Source organism: Cryptosporidium bovis (genome assembly GCF_009768925.1).
Source record: "Cryptosporidium bovis isolate 45015 chromosome Unknown contig_21, whole genome shotgun sequence".
NCBI classification, from domain to species: domain Eukaryota; phylum Apicomplexa; class Conoidasida; order Eucoccidiorida; family Cryptosporidiidae; genus Cryptosporidium; species Cryptosporidium bovis.
Window position 1 is genome coordinate 18,359 of NW_027125023.1, and position 20,898 is coordinate 39,256.

Below are 20,898 nucleotides of genomic sequence, written 5' to 3' on the forward strand. Positions count from 1 at the left end.
TTGAAACCGTGTTTATTCATCAATTGGCATTGATTATGCAACAACTCACACTCCTTATATATTATATATGTTTTAAGTTTCCCAAAATAAAGGGTACAAACCTACCTTAATTATTGGATCTTCAATCAGAACCTTTAGCACAGACTTGTCGTTATTTGTAAGTGCTAACTTGGTCTGAAATCTTTATTACAAATGCGAAACTATAAATTGAGTTCAACATACCTCAACGGGTAATATGTGAGTATCCTCAAAGTGTATCCCAAGGTAATAAACATTGGGGCATGCTGGCTCTAATTAGCTGAATTATTAATAATCTTTTTTATACTTACCTGCCATTTGTGACTCATAGTTGTTTGAACCCCTCACATATGTTAAATAGATATTTATCCCGTGTGGATCAAAGTCTCCAAGAAATATTGTCTGGGGTGAATTTGAAGTAGAACTCCTGAGTTATGAAATTGTGTAACCTACCTTTATTCTTAGATGAGTCGTTAACTTCGAAACAAGTTTTCTCGTAGTGATATCTGGGAATCCTTTACCTAAAATTTTGATGTGACCACTCATTTTATCTTTCTTTCCTACTTACCCGTAACTAAGACACATGGTATCCGGTTAAATATTTTTCTCTCCATTAAATATTGAAATATAGAAGCTTTCTCAATTATTAATAGATATTTTGTATCTGTTTTTACGATAATGTCATCACTTAATGTTTCAAATATGTCTGTTATTGTTGCACCCGTAATCCCCAACTCATCGACATCCAGTATTTCAGAGTCCTGTAAATTATTATTACTATTCAAAAATTAGAATAAAAACTGACCCTATATATGAATTTAATTCTTCCACCAATCATTCCTTTTGGAGATGGAAACAATCCTATCGCTCTCCTTGGGACTTTCAGTAGTTCGGTAAACCCTAATAAAATTAAATGTACGTGGAAAATTGCTATTAAAATCATACCTTGAACTATCTTAACCACTTGGGATTGATTCTAAACAAAGTAAGGGTTTTATTTTTTTATTTAATACACAAAATTACCTTAAATAGCCAACCGTTCAAATAGTACAATTCTCTCAAAGCTATTTTCCTTCCAGATTTCAAAGTATTGTGTAGGGCGTTCGTAATGGAAATAACTAATAAATTAGATTTTAATTACTAAACCACTCAGTAAACATACTCTTTGCAATATTAATTATATCATTTCTCTTTCTACAAGGTCTAATTCCGTTCTCATCAATTCTTAGCGAGTCGACCCAACGGTAAATATTTATCTCTGTGAATTTTCCAAGCTGAAAAAGTACTATATCCTCAATTAAGTTCATATTCTATTCTCTAGTAAATAAGCTACGGCTATAGCCCAAAAGAACTTTCAAGACGCCGAACCCCGAATTCGAGACCAATTAATTGCTTACGTGAGAATAACTAAATGTTTCAATTTTATTTTAGTTAGTAAACACATACTGAGTATTGATAAATAATCATTGGTTCAATTTTTTAATATCGATCAAGAGTTTGATTTATTTATAAATCTGTTCATTTCATACATTTATAAGAATGAAGAACAAAACTACATAAGATTCATCCTGTTTAACTCGTCACATGTTTAACTCAATACTCTATTTATCTTTAATTGTTCAATTCAACTTCTTTTGTAATTTATTTTTTATTTCAGAAATTATATTTTTTTAGAATAATGCAATGAGATCAAAATTGTAGTCAGAGTTACTGCCAAATTTTCTAGAAATTTTATAAGTATTGATTTTTGTTAATCATATTGCAAAATGTTAAAATTTGTCAATACTAAAAAAAAAAAGAATCATTTATAATAACGCACAAACAAGAAAGGTTGTTTTCACACGACTAATTTCAATGGATCACTTATTAAAATAACGAAATGAAAATAAATCCAATATAATATTTTTTATTGATCAAACAATTTATTTGTCCATAATTAGAGACATGTAATTTTTTCAAACTTTCAAGAATCCTTTTTTAGATGAAGTGCCTTACCGCGATTTCGGTCTATTTCCACTTTCTAAGAGAAATGTGATATAAAAAACTAATGGAATTTAACAAAGCTCTACGTAATGAAAGGCTCATTCTTATAAACAATAGCATAGAAAGAAATAATGTTACTTCATACAAAAAGTTGAACGTTATAAAAACGGCGAGATACTCTCTGCTTTTGTTTCTCCCAAAAAACCTTTATGATCAATTTAGCAGTGTCGCAAATATTTATTTTTTGGCAATAGGAATCATGCAAATGATTCCGTCCATTTCTTCTTCTGGAGGAATACCTACAATCGCTCTACCTCTTCTTTGTATGCTTAGCTTTTCTGCTGCACAGGCTGCGTATGAAGATTGGAAAAGACACAAAGCAGACTCAGAGATTAACAATCTTCCGATTTATTCATATGATTCAATAGAAGGAAACTTTGTAATTAATAAATGGGGAAATTTGGTTAATGGTGATCTTGTAATTGTGAGGAACAGAGAAATTTTTCCTGCAGATATGATTTTACTTGCCTCTAGTCAGCACGACAATCGCGTATTTGTTGAAACTGCTTCCATGGATGGTGAAACAAACTTGAAACTCAGAGAGAGCCCCAGAATTTTATTTGAAAATGGTATCAAACATATTTCTGATGTAATCACTATTGAAAGTGGATTAATCAGTTGTGGAGACCCAAATGACCATCCAAATAAAATTGAGATAGACTCAAATTTTGTCGTAAAGATTGATGGTGTGAATAAAGAACTTAGTTTCAATTGTACTCCATCAAATATGCTTCTTCGTGGTTGCAAACTTAGAAACACAACCTGGGCACTCGGTGTTGTTGTTTATACTGGTAATGATACGAAAATTTATCAAAGTAACTTAAGATCTGCACCACATAAAATGAGTTATGTACAGTCGTTGTACAACCAGGTAACTATCGCGTCTTTTGTTTTTTTGCTACTTATTTGTCTTTCATTTGGGATATTTACGGCATTAATAGACTTCTTTGGAGGTTCCAGTTGGTCAAAGAGGTTCGAGCCCATTGCCAGAATACCACCTGGAGAAAATGTTATAAAAGTTATTATTGTTACATTTTTCACCTGGATAATAGTCCTTGCAAATTTGATACCAATAGGTATGTTTTTTTATCTAGTTATATCAAAAGTTGCACAATCAATGATAATTGCTTCAGATCCAAGATTATCCAACCAAAGTTCACCGATAGTTAGAAATTCAGATCTTAATGATGAGTTGGGTCAAATATCTTATATCTGCACTGATAAAACTGGTACTTTGACAAGAAATTATATGGAATTCAAAATACTATGCGTTAATGGGAACGTTTATGGAGAGAAGAATATACAAGTTCAAAGACCGGAAAAAAATCTACTGACTCAAGCTACTCCACATGTAGATATAGAAGATGAAGGTTTAAGGTTAATTTTAAGTGAAGGTAGAAAAGAAGAGATAGAATTGCTCCTCAATTTTGCATTGAATAATACAGTATTACTTCAACAGACTGAAGACGAAATAGTTGATGACCCTCCTCTTTACACAGCGAGTTCCACTGATGAGGAGGCATTTGTTCTAACTTCTCACCACTTTGGAGTTTCCCTGTTTTCTCAAAAATGTTCAAGGAGTATCATTAAGTTCACTGGAATCGGATGTAAAGAACAGCTTGTAGAATTTGAAACCCTATTGAGACTCGAGTTTGACCATTCAAGAAGGAGGAGCTCAGTTTTAGTAAAGTTTCCGAAAAATATATTCAAATATGAAACTGAGGAATCAGATGGATATAGATACATCCTCTTTTCTAAAGGATCCGAATCTGCAATTAGGGATTGTTGCAATAATGAAGACATACTATCGGAACAGTATATTAAGACATTTGACAACGCAACTAACTTTGCTTCAATGGGGTATAGAACCCTTTTTTTTGCAAAGAAAGAATTGAATGAGGATGATGTCATTGAAATAGTTGAAAAGTACAAGAATAATGGTAATACGTGTTCAAACGAAATTATAGAGTTCCTTGAAAACAATCTCGTTTTACAAGGTTGTTCAGGGATTGAAGATCTTTTACAATTCCGTGCTCAGGAAACAATCGAGTCTCTTACTGTTTCAGGAATCAAAGTTTGGATACTTACGGGTGATAGACAAGAGACAGCAATTAATATTGCTATAAGAGTCGGTTTAATTTCTGAGGAAATGGACATCCTTGTTCTTGATGAAGCTGAATTGGAAAGGTTACTCTCAAGGGACAAAGATCATAATAATATATGTGATACATTCATAACTAAATCTAGAGAATCTCTTCCATTTGAACCTTCTAATTGTGTACTAATAGTTGACACCCAAGTTCTAGAGAAGGCCTTTCTTCTAGATGAAAGAAAATTTGCAGAGATAGCGACAAGCTGTGTCTCTGTTGTTTTTGCAAGAGTCACGCCAAAACAAAAGGCAAATGTTGTAAGATTGATACAAGAATATACAAAGCAAAGAGTTTTGGCTATTGGAGATGGTGGAAATGACTGTAACATGCTTCAAACTGCAAACGTTGGAGTAGGTATTCATGGATCAGAGGGTATGCAAGCCTATAATGTGTCCGACTTTGGAATTTCTCAATTTTGTCATCTTCAACCACTGATACTCATCCATGGAAGACTTTGTAATAGAAGAACTTCAATATTGGTACTTTACAATCTTTATAAATGCTTTACATTAAATATCGTAAGTGTATACTTTGGATTTGCCTCACTTTTCACAGGTTCTAAACTATTTTTTGAGTTACTTTTTCAGCTTTATAATTTCTTGTATACATCTATTCCACCCATTTTATTTGCTACTTTCGACTCAGATATACCAATAACTTTACCATATGATTACCACGAACCACTTTATTTGTTGGGTATTAGAAAACCATACTTTTCCCTCAGAAACTTCGCACTCTGGACACTGACTTCAATATTTCACGCAGCAATTTCACTCTTTATACCTTATTTTCTACTTGGTGGCAATAATCCAGTAAATATTGATGGGTTCGTGCCTGATTTTTGGACAACTGGATTAGCAGTGTATACTAATGTAGTGATAATTGTAAACAAAAAAATATTACTTGAATCTTATACCTCCTGGAAACTCGTATTAATTTCAATATTGATATGCGCACTCTTTTTCATCGCCTCTATATTTTCATTCCCTATATTATTTCAAATCCCAGAGTTAAGAATTGCAGCTAAAAGGGCAGTTACTACACCAATGTTCATAATAACAATAATCATCTCTGTAACGCTCGCTATCTCGGTAGATTGGATTGCAAAAATCTACAAAAGAAGCCTCTACCCCGAAACATTTCACTTGATACAGGACAAGTGCTACCAAATATACAAAAAAAAATATGAATCCCATAAACAACTTCTTCTGAGCCATCCCTACAATTGGCTTGAATCAACAAGAAAAATAAAAAAAAGAAAGTCAGGAGAAGTGGAGTCAATTCAAATTAAGAGGAAGTCATCAGATATCATTGGATATGCATTTAACTCCCCAGACATAAACATAAGTCAGCTGTTTTTGTCAAACAAGACACTGCAATAGGTAGATTTATAAAATAAAAAACATAAATGGTTTTTTTTTTTTTTTTTTTTTCTAGAAACCCTATTTGTTTATTTTAGAGTATGTGTTCCCAAGTAAGAATTCCTTATCAAATTCGTTTTTTATAAACTTCGATTTGTCAATAACTTTTCTTTCTCGTTTGAAGTAGTCACTAGTTGCCTTAATTTCAAGATAGTCTTTTAATACTTCTGAGCCACCGAAACCCCAAACCTCAATGTCAGCAACACTGAACTTATTTAATTCAGAAGTTGATTCATCCTTTTCATTAGAATATGGAGTTCCAAGTAAGAGACAGCTATTTCTCTTGCCATTACCACCTTCAGGAAGATACAGCATTCCACTTTTGTAGGTTAAGTCTGTTTTCATACATGACCCAGTACTTAGAGAAGAGTCTAGCCAGAGTCTTGAATACTCTGGCTCTCCCCCAAAACCTATTCCTTTTGGTGAAAATTCATACTTTGAATTAATGTACATAAAGTTCCTCCCTTTACCTGTCTGTTCAATTATAGATAATACGGGTTTTAGCGAAATTAAAAAACATGTCTCGTCACCACAAAATCTTCCATTTCCTTCCTTCCAATCTCCAACACAGACAGCACCAAAAACACAATTATCCACAGTTCTGACAAGAAGAAGAACGTGCGAAGAATAACCTTCAATGGAATTTATTAGCCTTTGTAAACTTAAACCGTGTTTCCAACTTGCATAAAGTATATTCCAAGGTTGGAACAATGTCAAAAACTCACCATTTGAAATATCTCCAAAGTATTGGCAACGTAACACCGAACAGTTTTCAACTGAAAGAATTCTACTATTTGTATCAATCCAATTTTGTATTTCTGGTCCCTTAAAATCACGTTCTTCATTTTTATCTCCATTATTTATCAAAGGTGAATTAAAGTTAACTTCTAGTAAATTTGATACAGAATTTCTCATTGTGTTTCTTCTTTCGTTTGAAAATGCACCTTGAATGGTATTTGGATGGGGTGTAATATCCAGGCGAACTCTAATTGCAAATCTTAATAGCACTGTAAACAGTGGTAAACATTCCTGTATAAACTCATTAATTGCATCACTTGGAGAAATATTTAAATAACTTTTGGTTGACCTTTTCGTGCAATATTTGCACGTCACAAATTCAAAGTCGAAACCCGTCACCAATGAATTAAAATATTCGTTGTCATTTTCAAACTTTGTGTGATTATTATTCAAAATACCTCCAAAGCAAACCAAAAAATTCATCTCATAATGAATAACTGAAAGCATTATTCTGATAACTTCAACCTCGATGCTATTAATAGATAATATATATGTAATCATATATTTCATTATCTCATATTTATTCGAGTAAAAAAAAGAGTCGATAATTTTTATCAAGGACCCAAGAGTAATCCTGCCTTTTTCGTCTTTGCAGCAAAAAGAAAAAAATCCAAGATAAAACCTACAAAGACTCCCATGGAAATACTTAGACAATGAATTAATGTCTATTTCAGTATTCAAGGTACCAGTACTAGCATTTTCTATCCCTACTGCCACCATTATCTTTTCCAATTCGTGTGAACTTAAGTTACACAAGGGTAAACCAACCATTTTATTTGATGTGCCGTTGTTATCACATTCTTTGTCGGTCTGTATACTATTGTTATTGCCCATTTTTAACATAATTCAGTGGGATGATAATCAATCCAAATTTTATCTCAAAACTAACCGCCGAATTGTAGACACAATATAACGTATGCGCACTCGCCTAACTTACATGCCAAGTCAAAAGTTACAAATGTCGGTACTTAAGAGAAATAGCCTAGTAAGGGATAACCTTATTGATGAAAAAGTTTTTAGAACTGATGACGTGACAACAATATCTAACAGCAAAAACTTATTTAATGTTCCATGTGTTCAGATAAAAAACACGCTCTATACTCCTCTCCAAGCTTCATTAATATACCAAAGTTCAAAAATTAGAGATTTTCTCCTGAAACAGAAGACCATTGATGTAAATATCAAAAATTCTAGAGGCGAAAATGTTCTTGTTACTGCAATTTCTTCAAAAGCTCCTTCGACTATCATAAAAGAGTTGTTTAATAAAAATGTTGAAATATCAATTCCCAAGGACTCGTCGAAAACCAGCATCCTGGATTATGCAGACCCATCATGGGAAGGATACTCTGAGCTAAGCCATATGGTTCAAAGAAAAAGATCTCAAAACAATGAATTGAAAAAGGTCTACTCGAAAAAACATACTGAGCTGAAAAAGGATGAAGAAACCATTGACGTCGACATTGCACAAAAATATAAACTTATCAAGGAGAAGACAATTGATGAACAGAAAATGAAGTCTGAATTCAGTCCAAATTCCGTAGAAAATAAATTATTAATACAGAATGATGAAAATAATACTGAGTCTAGTGAAGATCATGTTGATTCAAGTACTAATGAGGTATTAAAAGATGCACCTGAAATTCCTTCTAAACAAGAAAGTACTCGTGAATTAATTGACCCAACTGAAAGGAAGATTTTTAATCCTATTCAAAACTTAAAACAAATAGGTACAACACAGATTATTAAAGAGGAAAAAGTCAATGGGAAGGCAAACAGTGATTGTGATATAAATATTAGCTCTAATCACACAAAATATATTGAAATACAGGGAAATAATCAATCAAATAGAAGTATGGAGGATATAAACGAAGAGGCAAAAATAAATAACAACTTTAGGAAGTTCATTACTCGTGTACAGGAAAACATACGTTCCAAAGAGTTTAAGACGAAGAATCCGGAGGAATCAAAAGATTACACCACAGAAATACATAAAAACTCTGAAAAAAATACTGAAGCTTCAGTAATTGTCAACTCTGAATCACTAACTAAGAAGAATAGTAGCGCAGGAAGCAAAGTAAAGTCCAGGAGTAATATTGTACCCAAAAGCAAAGAAGCTGAAAATGAAAAGCCACATGTAGAAGCTGATAACGAGTACCTACTCCTAATAGACCACCAAATTACGGAATCAATAGAAATGTCAAAACAATTCTTTACTTGCAGCTTTTGCACAGGATTTAGACCTTGGAAATCAGAAAATAATTAACTGGTTTAAAACTTAAATAATTATGTGTTTCCGTTAAAGTGTGAATGAAACATAGTAAAAGTAAAGAATTAATTCTGAATAGATATATGTTTGTTCTCTTTTCTTTTATTTCAAGGATTACTAGGATTGTGTTTACCTACTAAAGCGGTTTTACTACTTTAGTAATAAGGTCCAAATTTTTCTTAGTATTTCCCAGTTTAAATCTAAAAAAATATTATGTATCTGTAGTTATTCTAATAGGGTGACTTTCTTGTACAAGTAATGCCAGAATGTAGCAAATCCGATGGCAAATGTAATATAATCCCTCAAAATAATAAACTTGATATTTTCAGGGAAAATTTTATTTCGGAAGGATACAAAGATCAGATATATTGTGAATTAATTGCTCATAGGTATATTAATTTCTCATGTTACAATCCAAAAATAGTAAATATATTTAAAAAATTTTCTGCTCAGGATAAAGCCATAGAATATTTTAAATCTGTATCCTTGCACTTTGGAAAACCATCCTTTGAATTATCTTATGACCAGCGAATACTTCCAATTTCAGTTTTTTCTGAGGAGATAGGAGCTAATGGAACCAGAAGATACATTGTCAGTTCATTTGAATCAATTTGGTTTTACTTTCATTCCCTCAATGATTTGGACAGGCATCTTTACGAGGTCATCCTGGAGGACCAACCTTGTTGGTTGTATTTTGATATCGAATACAACAAAACTTTATATACAATTAATGATTACAATCTAGTACTGACATTCACAAAAAACCTTTTAGATTGGATCGCTTTTCAATTTAATCATCACATAGACAAAAGTGAGATTATTTACTTAAATTCAACTACAGAAAAAAAGTTCTCATATCATATTATTGTTAAACATATTGATATAAGAAACAATTTCTCTACGTTATTTATGAATAATTTGTCGATGAAAACTTTCGTACAACATTTTATATACTATTTAATGGAAAACGAAATAAGAATAGAAAATAACTTCTTACTTCATAGGATCGTAGATATGGGTGTTTATACCAGAAATCGTTGTTTTAGAACATTATTTTCATCTAAATTTGGGAAACATGTATCGTTTCAAATCGACAAGGAGCATACACTTTACGAAATGAGCGACTGCCCACCAATTCAGTTATTCAGATCAATGGTTACATTTTTAAACATCAAATACTCAAACGATTATGATTTTTTATCAAGAGAGTTTATTATCAACAATTATTGCATAAATATAGGCTTGGTTGGTTTGCTTAACAAAATAGCCGATGTACTTCATGGCCTTTCAAATGATACAAATAGATATCGAATTTGTGATCATTTCCCAAATCACTTAGTAAAAGTTTTAGAATATACAATCACATACTGGAACAAATTGAGAGATTTTAATGAATTAAACTTTACAAATACTTCAAATGAAGGGGAATTAACTGAATTATCAATGAATGATATAAAGCTGGACTTTTGCCAAAATGTTAGGATGGAAATAAAAAAACTTATCTATTCAAGTTATTATATACCTGAACGTGATATCCTAATCGTATTGTTAAATAAAAATAATAAATTTTGTTTAAATGTTGGAAGGGAACATCGTTCAAATGGAATAAAAATAATTATTAAAAATAGTAACTTCTGTTTCTATCAGAAATGCTTCGATCCAGAATGCAGTGGTTACAGATCAAAATATTTCAACATTCCTACTATTCTTTTAGATTACACAAAAGATGTAATCGAATTAAATAGAATATTAACATAACATTTTTTGCGCGTAAACCAGATTTTTTTCAATGACTTTCGATTCGGGAAATCAAGCTCTCATTTGCGAAAATTGCAGAGGTAATAACGTTTTTATTGATCCTGACACAGGAGAATACTATTGTGAGGAATGTGGAATTCAACAGCAAGAGATACGTGAATTAGATCGAGATTTAGATGATGTTTATTTAGGATCAAGTGGTGCGGAAGGAAGAGGTGGGATTAGGCGTGCAACCCAATCAAACGAAATAACTATTTCTCAACAAGAAATAGATAACAATAGTTTATATGGTAGTGAGTATGTAGTTCAAGACTCCAATATCAAAAACAATTTATATCACAAAACCTCTCTTGAAGAATGGCTCGAAAAAAAACCAAAATTAATTAAAAACTCAGACTTCTTAATTGGAATACAATTAATAATACAATATACAATCAAAGATATGATTGAAAGACGTCAGGTAAAATCTGAAGTTTTATACTTTTCCAAGTATGTTTGGTTTTCTTTTCTAGAGTTTCTATGTAATAATAATATTCAAATTCGAACGTTTTTTGCAGACCTGAGGTGCGCGATATTAAAGGTCCCATTTAATGAAACAAATTCAAATTCATCAAGTGAAAACGGTACCCAATGTGAAAAACCTTTTAGCGATCTTTTCAGTTCGCATAAAATGAGAAATGGAAATGTTTTTAGAGATATATTTCTAAAAAAAATGACAAATAACAGAACAAGTTACGTGACAGGGATTTGTAACGGAATGATAAGACACTCAAATAAAATGAGAAAGAAATCTTACGGTCAGACCGAAGTTGAATACAAAGGTTTCGTAATTGAGGAATGGGAAATTTCAGTTAGAAAGTTACATTCAATAGCGAGTAAAAAGAAAATACCCTTTGCAAATTGGGAAGGAAACTCAACCCTTTCAAGATCTGACACAATAAGGTGCGTTATTGATATGATATATGAATTTGACTTTTTACTATTTTACTTTCAATATTTTATTTTAAAGTCCAATTCTGAAAGTAACAACAACGAAAGCATAGAACAAGAGTATTTAAAGTGGTTAAATTCACATTTAAACTATTACCAGTGTAACAGAAAGATAAATATGGATGAAGATTTTATGAAAAATTATAATTCATATGATTCTTCACTAGGAATTAATTTCAAATCTGAATTTGAACACCAACTAAATAGAATACATATAACTCATTTGTTAATATGTATAATTTTAGACAAAGATGAATTGGAAGCATTTTCAAGTACATCACTTTCAAAATACAAATATATTACAAATTTTGAAAAATATATATTTGATAATATACACCTCAGAAGTAGAATTTCAATTGAAAATAATACTTTTACAAGATCTCAACTAGAAACACCAAAAATAGACTACTGTTTGGTTTTGTGTATTATTTGGGCGGCGTTACTGAAGTCTGGTTATCAAGTTACTTCTAATGACATAATAGAATGGGTAAGATGTGGAAAAATAGATATATTTAAGTCCTCAAATATTCTTCCTAAATGGCTTAAGGAGGCAGGATTGAAGTGGGACAATGACATGAACTCTAACATTAATACGAGGTCAGTTACACATCTTACAAGAGTTCCAAATATTAATGAGATTGAAAAGGCAATGGATTTTTTCAGGGAGAATGTACAAATTTCAATTCCAAAAATGAGTATTCCTATCTTGATTCACAGGATTTTAGCCAGGTGCAAATGTTTAAGTTATACTGGAGGTATTGTAATACAGCCACTTTGTGTGAGATTATGGGAACTCATTGCAAAAGAAACTAGTACTTTTCTTAATTTTAATTCCACTACAATCGCATCTTCCATAATTGTTGTAATTTCCAGATCAATCTGGCCCATTTTTGTTTACCATCCCACACCAATCCCAAAGGAAATAAAATATGGACTACGTGATTCCGGATCAACGCATGGAAACAAAACTTTTGAATTGCTGCTCAAAAATGACGCAATAAATTTGGAATTTCTTTACGACACATACAAAGGAGGATGGTCAATTTGTCTCAAGGAAAACTCTGATATCAAAAATCACAAACTCTTCCGTTCTAACGTTTATGGAATTGAATGGAGTGGTATATTGGCTCTTAACTGGTTAAGAACATTTTTAAACAATGAGGAAGTTGATGAATTTGAATTTAAAAGAATAATAAATGAAGTATTTATTTCAAAGAAAGAAAGTAGTGACGAGAAGATGGGAAGGCCATCAAAGTGTTATAGAGGAAATTTCTTCTCCTACATAAGAAGAAAAAGAAAAAATGCAAGAAAAAAAATTGGGGATAAAAAATGGTCTATGATTCCCCCTTTATATTCTTTAATAGATGAATTTACACCCTTAGTTGTTAGGAAGATTGAGTCACTTTCCCATTATTTTCCCTCAAATAGGGAGATCTATCACTCAATCATAAATACAACAGACTGCCCTTTAAATGCTATATCATCCAATAGCTCGGTTCAATCGTGGATTAAGTGCGATGATGAAGACAAGAAGAAATTGATAATGAATTGGAAAAAAATCTTAGAAACAAATAAGGATAATGATACTGCAGAAGTACTACAAAGTATACTCCAAAATTCATCTGTAAGGAGCCAGGAGTATATACCCTCCATTCTCGGAGAAAATGGTTTTTCATCAATAGAGTTGGAAAAAACTGACAATTTTGAGATCAATTCAATTTTGGATACTATCTTTACGAACAAATCTAGATTTTTATCGGAGTTATTTCAGGATCCGGGAATTTTTACCCACATTATATTTGGACTACCACAGTTTTTTCATTCCAAACAAAAATTTAACAGTTCAGAGGAATCAGTTCCACTACCATATATTATCTTATTAAAGAATTTGTCTAAAATAACAGGTGTCTCTCACCTATTAATACACTCCTGTGTAATTAAAATAGAAGAGTTTATTTTCAGAAAGCTCAATAATGCTTGACTAGAATATCTTTATCGCTAATAAGATTGATACCACGTCTTTCCCAGTCCCTTTCCGCGAGATACATGCTCATTTACCGATTTTCCCAACACCTGCTTCAAAATTTTGCACATTTCCATTATTCTGTGAATATCATATTTCAAATGAGCAGTTGCATTTGCTCCATTGAGTGAGAATCCGCTTAATTTTGACTTGTCTTTTGTAATATTTGTACTTTCCAAGTAATCCATAATAGTGACGACCTCTACAATTGACATCCTTAGTTTGTGTGGTGTACTAGAACCTTCTTTGCAAAATGAAATGAGATCAAGTGCTTCTAATTCATGAGCACTAGTCAGGAAACTCAGAAATGATATCGAGAAATCAACACTATATGGCGGCCCACAAAAATCTGATAACTTTATTGTGAAATCCCTAATCAAACTTTTATCTAAATATTTAATTCCCACTTGACTCATATATGTAAGCACAGAATTGTATAGGCCACCACCAATCAAGTAAACAAAGAAATCAATTATCCATTTTCTTTTTTCAGATTTCGTTAATATAAGTGATTTTATCGCGCAACTATTCTTAGTTTTAGATTCATGCAAATCATGTTCCAAACACAACCTAAGAAGATGAAAGATGCATATCCGTTTCTTCGGATGCCATTGAGCAATGTGCTTCAATAAAACCACAATTGATGAAGAAAGTAGCATTAATGGAGTATCGTTTTGGGATCCAAAAAATAAAAATACCTCAATATATCTCAGTACAGTGCTTGCACCAATTGGAGTTGTAATTAAATTGTCAAAATACGCCCATTTGAGATCATCTTTAATTAAATTATCGTGGATGATATGGTAAATACTAAACAATTCTTTTCTCGCTTTGTATTTATATCTATCGCAAAGATCTCTAAGACTTTGAAACTGTTCTCTCATTTCCTTTGCCTTACTTTTTGATAGCGACTGAAGCGAACCCAGTATCTTTTGAGTGTGTGCGTTTCTATAAATACAAGAGTCTATTGTACTCTTACAACCAATGGTAGACTCAATACTATTTTTCTGCTCAGTTCCTATAATAGAAATATTAATGTTTGAATTACATCTATTTTTTTTTTTAATCAATGAATCATTATTATCAGTGTGTATAGAGTTTGGAGAGTCCGGGAAGGTTTTTGAGGAGTTAGATGATTCCGAAATAAATTCAGATAGTGTCTCAATTCCCTTTCTAATATTCCTTTCATCCACTTCATCTTCAGAGTTGCTCCAAGCATCTGCTTTGTTACAATTAATAGAAGATTCTTTCGAAATTATGTTCCATTCTTTTTGTTCTTCTAAAAACAAAAGTAGTTCGTAGGGAGAATATACAGACAACAATAACAGCAAATCTATCGTTTTGCTTTGCTCTTCCGGAGTAAGCCAAATATTTTGATTTGCAAGGATATCTATTAAGGTCTCAAGCAATGCACTCTCTCTTAAAGCATCCATCGGTGGGCGTTCTGGACCTATTTTTAATCTCCTTATTTCGTCAGATCCAGGAACATCTCCCATTCTACTCACGGAAGGCATATCAAAAATGGTTTCATCAATTGAACGAACATCACAATTGGATATCCTAGTCTCCATTATTTTTAGAGTGTTCTGTAAATTTTCATCTGATGTGTTATCACTACTTCCTTTTTGGCCTTCCCATTTATTTTTATATCTAAAGTCGGCAAGATCTAATTCCCTCTCTGAGAAGCTTTCAGGGAAATCACTCAATTCCAGATCACTTAGCGAAAATCCCAATGATCCCAATGATTCCCATTTGTTTCTATTATCAATATCATCCAAGTTTGAACATTGCCCCTCAACCTTTAAGTCCGCAGCTGGTTCTTTTATGAAAATTGATTCAGTTGGAATTTCATTGTTATTTGACTTTGTTAATCTTTCCCTCTCATATAGCAGAATTTGAAGAGACTCAAATCTGTCAATTATCCCCTTGAGAATATCATATAAATTTGATATTTGGTTAGGGTTCATTGAAAACTTAACTGCAGATTCAAATCCACCTAACCCACCAGTAGCTGATTTATGTTCATCTTCAGAAGTTATCTCCATCTTGAAAATAGTTTTACAAAGTTTAAACAACTCAGGGAAATTTGTTAAGTTTGTAAACAATAGATTTAATTGAGCAACTCTTGGCTCTTTCAGTGTAACTCTCACGTAATGATAAAGCATTTGACTTAGTCTACGACAACCTGAATAATCACCTCTCCAAATAATCATGTAATGAAGAAGTGCTTGAGCATAAAAGTATGCATTTTCTGATTGGCTAAATGTTGAGCAGATATCGTGTACTATGCTATTGTTCGTACACTCATTTGAATTATCTTTGATATTTAGGGACAGCAAAGGATTGTAAACTGTCCCACTCAAAGGAAGTGAGTTTGTACCTTGAAGAGCAGCTTCTACAGTTTCATCAGTTAACAAAAAATCCGCAAGTAATTCGGTTACATTTTTTGTGAACACACTAAAGTTACTAGTAGAAGAATAATTTACATTCTTGGGAATGAATTCAATATTTGGGTTAATTTTCGAGAAATTGTGTAGATCTTGAAGAAACGCCAATAAGAATTCGGACTTCCTATTCCTTAAAAATAGTTTTTGAATAGAGTTAACAACAGTCGGGTGCTTCATTAAACTCCAATAACAAGGTGGAGGTTGCCAACCTCCTTGCCCAAGTAAATCTCTATTATCATCCATATATTTTCTCAGTGTTTCAGTATTAAAATACCTCTCTATTAAATGTGCAATAGGCTCGACCATATTTGAGACAGCTTTATTCCTTATTGGATTACTTTCCTGTTTCTGTATTTTTATCTTTTTATTTGAACCTGATCTGAACCTATTAGTTGAATTCCCTGTCGAATTACTGAGGCTGAGGTTTTCTCTCAAGTTAGGTCTTTCATCCAAAATGCCAATCCATTCAGAAAGTACCTGACAAATAGGTGCAAATCCAACATAGCTATCAATGATTAGGTTGAGGCATTCCATTAAATATTTGTGTATGATTCCTGGTGAGTAATCTTGATTACTACCAACTGAGGAATTAACATCGACATTCATATAATTTTTTCCAATATTCAGGTTATAAGAAATAAATGTTTGAATGCAGTCTAAAATGCTTTCATCCATAACTGAGTCAGGGCTGCATAATTGATTTAGGGCATCTTCATATTCTTCCTTTGAAATGGAATCAGCAAGCAACTTATTTTTTGTAACTAAGCTCATAAGTTACGAAGGAACAAAAAACCCATTTTTGAAAAAAAAAATAAAAATACCCCTCTAAAAGCTAAATATATATATTTATAAAATATATATTTTGTATATATATACATATAAAAAATATTGTTTCCGCCCGTTGTTTTATTAATAAAACTTTGTTGAAATAAAATTGAAATGGATTTGTAATATTATGGAGATAACAACCTCGTCACCTAACAACTATGTATTTAGATTGGAGACTTTTATTGATGAAGAGATTGCTATATCTCTTTACAAAGACATCTACAGCAACTTAAAATTAATAAAAAATGATGAGAATCATAAAATCAGTTTTGAATTTTTATACAGAAGTTGCTATAAACTTACTTTAAATAGGTATGGAGGAATGCTATATGGGGGCATACTAGAGTTTCTCATAAACATGTTGAGAAATGAGTTCATTTTTCAGGCAAAATCTTTAAATGATATTGTTCGTGATTGGAATAAATATGAATCTATTTTAAACACATTGAATGATATATTAATGTACCTTGAGAAAAACTTCATTATACCAAACATCAAGATACCAATGAAAAAAATAGGGATGTGTATTTTTTGCAAATACTATCTCATTGAAAAAGATAAAAAATCTGAATTATTTAATTTCTTATACAAGATACTCGGTGAATTCAGGAGATCCGGAAATACTGATCAAGAAACCTCAAATGATGTGCGTACGATTATCACGAAGCTCTATGATTTACCATCAATTGAAATAGATGCCAAGTCCCTACAAGATAATTCCATTGATGTAATCAGTTTAAATGACGCCTACTGCAATTATTGTACAAATGACAAAATAGAATATATAACATTTAAAACTAGATACCCCAGTATTTGTTGCAATACTTTAAATAAAAACAATTACAAAACGATGTTATTTACGTTCAGATATAATGTTGTTCTTCCTTCAATAGGTTGGAATGATCATATGATGTTTAAAGTTTTTTTTGAATATCCATTTCTAACTAAAACAAGAGAATTCTACTCTAAAGAATCAGAAAAATTACTTTTAACTGATGAGGATCAACTCCACAAAATCTGCAATTATTTATTTGTTTGTGAAAAACGGTATTTCGAGGAAAAAAGACTAGTAGAAGATTACCTCTTTTATGAGGTATGGAACAACCTTGTAAGAGAAATGGACTTAGTGTGGATCTCATCATTTTGTACCAACTACTTCAATGAAGATAACTATAGCCTTATCTTTGATTTTTTTTCTAATGGTGGACGAGAAGATTTACAGAGACTTTTCAAAATAATGAGTAGAGTACCTAATTGCCTTCTTAATTTAAAACTTACATTAAAGAATTACGTGTCAATTCATTTATCTGAAATATTTTCCTCTATTGGTATTGATTTTACCGAGGATGAGTATATAAAATGCATGCAAAGTATTGGTACTTTAAAGAGTCGTTGTGAGTATATTATTAAAGAATGTTTTTATTGCAACCAAAATTTTAACCAAATAGTAATACACTCATTCGAAGATTTTCTCCAAAGACAGGATTTTGAACTTATTAATAATTGGGTTGTATTTGGATTTGACACATTTTTAAGAAAAAATGCTCTAGAGGCAAAAGATACTAACGAGAAGCAAATTGAAACACTTATATGGTTATTTAAATTTATCTCCAACAAGGAGGACTTTGAAGTAAAATATAGAAATTTCCTCTGCAAAAGAACATTAGAATTTCCAGAAAACAACACTATTGAGCATAGTGTTATAATCAAATTTAGAAATGAATGTGGCAACGGGTATACATTGAGACTTGAAGGTGTGCTTGCAGATCTAATGCAGTCAGAAGCGATAAATAATGAGCACAATCAAATTTCAAAGGAAAAAAATTCAAAATTCAATATAAAGTTTTACTTGCTAACATCTAACTATTGGATACTTCCCCCATTCATAAATTGTACCATTCCATTGGAAATTGCAGACGATCTCAAGGACTTTCAAGGGTTTTATTGCAAAAAGTACGAGAAAAGGAGACTTCAATGGCACTTTGGAGTTGGAAACGCGACTATAAGTTCAAGTATAAAGCTAAAAAATATGTTCAATTTAAAGTTTACATTTAATTGCTCAACACTTCAAATGTTGATATTGAATATTTTTAACGATTATGACTACATATCATTTTATGAAATACAAAGTCTCATTAAATGTAGTGATTTAAATACTCTAAAAAAAAACTTATTCGGGCTTTCATGTGACAAGGAGACGTCAATATTGAAATTCTTCCCAATAAACGAATGGAAAGAAACCATTAAACTCTGTAACTATTTGGATAAAGATAAGGGGAGTTTTCACGCCTCCTTCGATGAAATAACAAAACTAAATAACTTAATTAATAACCTAAAATGTATCCCTTCACCTACAGTTATATCTGAAGGGGATATCTTTTGTATAAATTTTAATGTTGATGTTGAACTAATTTCAAGACAAAAGAACTGCTACTATCAATACCATGAACTATCAAGTAGCCAAAACCAAATATTTAAGTTCGAACAAAATCAGTTTGGTTTTGAAGACAAGGCACATTTAATTGACTCGATAATAATAAAGGTACTTAAAAAAAATAAAACATTGCATATCGATGACATAATATCTAAAACATTGGCTAGCAGTTGTTTTCTCTCAAAAGAACATGCGGATCTGGTTATTGATAGGATTGAATCACTTTGCAAGAAAGAATTTATTTCAAAAGATCCTGATTCAAAAAGTCTATTTAGTTATATTCCATAATCGAAATATTTATATTTTCACTACTTAATACCCAACTTTTTCATGAGCCTCCTTTCCTTCTTCCTCTTGAACTTCATCTTTCTGGACTTAATTTGCTCATCTGTAAGTTCATTATCCTTCTTCTTTCTTCTCTTAGGCTTTAACGCGATATTGTCGGTACCTTCAAGAGGCGCATCAATCTTCCCATTTGTATACCCATCACTTTCCTTTTCATCATAGATACAGATCCCATGGTATTGATTAAATTTTTTCCTGATTTCTTCTGCCTTCTTTTGTTCATTGTCCCACTTTTTAACCATCTTTAAATGATTCCTTGATTTTAGATGCTTTTCAAGATCTAAGTCATTCAACAAAATTCTATTCGGGCATAAAATACACTTAAACTTTCCGATAAAGTCATCATCATTGTTATCTTTACATGAATTTAAAGAGTAATCATTTCCTATTAAATTCGTACTAAAACTTGTACTTTCAAGATCTTCATCAATTTCTACTTCATCATCGTACACTTTTTTCATCTGGAATTCAATGTCATCTCTTAATTCTGGGTCATTAGAAACACTTTCGAACAATTCAGAAGAGAACAACGCTACTCGTTTGTACATTATTGGAAAAAAAAAGTAAAATGACTATTATTTAGTGAGCGCCTTTTAGGGAAAAAAATCGTATCTTTACAAGCCGATCGAGCTTAAAGTGTAACAAAGATGAAAATTTGGTCAGGCACCAGATAACTTTAGGTTCAACTTCTGATAAATTTTCAAATTCTTGAGTATCTTTAAGATGTTAGTGACCTCTAAATCCTTTCTTTTAAACTCAGTCTCCAGCAATTTTATATATTCGCTAATTTTTTTATCATTTCTTTCCACAATACTAGTTAAATCACGTTTTCTCATTTCACCTGCTTCTATTTCCTTAATATTCATATCTGTGTCAAAAACATCATCCATGACTTTTAGATCCATTGTTAATGAATCTATTTTGTCAATCAAGTACTCTTTGGTAGTATTTGTTTTTTTCGAAATGATTAATAACGCTCTCTCAAATGGATCATGCAATAGTTTGTAACTTCGAATTATATGAATTGGTATTTCCATATTCACATTTTCATCAATATCTGGATGAGATAATTTTATCAATTCCTTATATTTGCTTTCAAGAAATTTTTTGTCGATTTCGAATGAGTATTCAATGCCAAATGTTTGAAACATATCTGCATCTAAAATATTGACAACATTAGTTTCACATTTGCCACATCTAAATACTTTTTCTTGTAAAAAATTATGTTTTTTTTTAACTAATTTGTTTTTCTTGCATAGGGAACATAAAAAAAATTTGAAGAACTCTAATCTATTATAGAAAAGTGTTATACCTACATTATATTTATTCGCCTGCTTTAATAATGGATTTAAGAAATGTTTGCATTTCAAATACTTA

The 20,898-nt window shown here is 31.5% G+C and overlaps 10 protein-coding genes across 10 annotated transcripts; 5 read left to right on the forward strand and 5 right to left on the reverse strand.

Annotated features, from left to right (window-relative positions):
* Window positions 1-72: 72 nt before the first annotated feature.
* On the reverse strand, window positions 73-1,325 carry FG379_001251 (uncharacterized protein; the record flags this gene model as incomplete). Its single annotated transcript, XM_067326854.1, has 9 exons — window positions 73-174; window positions 223-284; window positions 330-420; window positions 472-539; window positions 587-779; window positions 824-918; window positions 964-994; window positions 1,042-1,136; window positions 1,181-1,325. 9 exons carry the CDS (start codon window positions 1,323-1,325, stop codon window positions 73-75), a joined length of 882 nt encoding a protein of 293 aa, XP_067183760.1.
* Window positions 1,326-2,065: 740 nt separating this feature from the next.
* On the forward strand, window positions 2,066-5,593 carry FG379_001262 (uncharacterized protein; the record flags this gene model as incomplete). Its single annotated transcript, XM_067326865.1, has 1 exon — window positions 2,066-5,593. The coding sequence occupies one exon, from the start codon at window positions 2,066-2,068 to the stop codon at window positions 5,591-5,593; it is 3,528 nt and encodes a 1,175-aa protein (XP_067183771.1).
* Window positions 5,594-5,653: 60 nt separating this feature from the next.
* FG379_001273 (Krox-like protein) lies at window positions 5,654-7,264 on the reverse strand (the record flags this gene model as incomplete). The annotated part of the gene is made up of 1 exon (XM_067326876.1): window positions 5,654-7,264. The coding sequence occupies one exon, from the start codon at window positions 7,262-7,264 to the stop codon at window positions 5,654-5,656; it is 1,611 nt and encodes a 536-aa protein (XP_067183782.1).
* Window positions 7,265-7,388: 124 nt separating this feature from the next.
* On the forward strand, window positions 7,389-8,693 carry FG379_001284 (uncharacterized protein; the record flags this gene model as incomplete). The annotated part of the gene is made up of 1 exon (XM_067326887.1): window positions 7,389-8,693. One exon carries the CDS (start codon window positions 7,389-7,391, stop codon window positions 8,691-8,693), a length of 1,305 nt encoding a protein of 434 aa, XP_067183793.1.
* A 261-nt stretch (window positions 8,694-8,954) lies between these two features.
* Window positions 8,955-10,454, forward strand: FG379_001295 (uncharacterized protein; the record flags this gene model as incomplete). The annotated part of the gene is made up of 1 exon (XM_067326898.1): window positions 8,955-10,454. One exon carries the CDS (start codon window positions 8,955-8,957, stop codon window positions 10,452-10,454), a length of 1,500 nt encoding a protein of 499 aa, XP_067183804.1.
* A 31-nt stretch (window positions 10,455-10,485) lies between these two features.
* On the forward strand, window positions 10,486-13,425 carry FG379_001306 (uncharacterized protein; the record flags this gene model as incomplete). The annotated part of the gene is made up of 1 exon (XM_067326909.1): window positions 10,486-13,425. One exon carries the CDS (start codon window positions 10,486-10,488, stop codon window positions 13,423-13,425), a length of 2,940 nt encoding a protein of 979 aa, XP_067183815.1.
* A 17-nt stretch (window positions 13,426-13,442) lies between these two features.
* FG379_001317 (uncharacterized protein) lies at window positions 13,443-16,685 on the reverse strand (the record flags this gene model as incomplete). The annotated part of the gene is made up of 1 exon (XM_067326920.1): window positions 13,443-16,685. The coding sequence occupies one exon, from the start codon at window positions 16,683-16,685 to the stop codon at window positions 13,443-13,445; it is 3,243 nt and encodes a 1,080-aa protein (XP_067183826.1).
* A 184-nt stretch (window positions 16,686-16,869) lies between these two features.
* On the forward strand, window positions 16,870-19,464 carry FG379_001328 (uncharacterized protein; the record flags this gene model as incomplete). The annotated part of the gene is made up of 1 exon (XM_067326931.1): window positions 16,870-19,464. One exon carries the CDS (start codon window positions 16,870-16,872, stop codon window positions 19,462-19,464), a length of 2,595 nt encoding a protein of 864 aa, XP_067183837.1.
* A 20-nt stretch (window positions 19,465-19,484) lies between these two features.
* On the reverse strand, window positions 19,485-20,069 carry FG379_001333 (uncharacterized protein; the record flags this gene model as incomplete). Its single annotated transcript, XM_067326936.1, has 1 exon — window positions 19,485-20,069. The coding sequence occupies one exon, from the start codon at window positions 20,067-20,069 to the stop codon at window positions 19,485-19,487; it is 585 nt and encodes a 194-aa protein (XP_067183842.1).
* A 111-nt stretch (window positions 20,070-20,180) lies between these two features.
* FG379_001334 (chaperone - related) lies at window positions 20,181-20,672 on the reverse strand (the record flags this gene model as incomplete). Its single annotated transcript, XM_067326937.1, has 1 exon — window positions 20,181-20,672. The coding sequence occupies one exon, from the start codon at window positions 20,670-20,672 to the stop codon at window positions 20,181-20,183; it is 492 nt and encodes a 163-aa protein (XP_067183843.1).
* Between the last annotated feature and the right edge of the window lie 226 nt (window positions 20,673-20,898).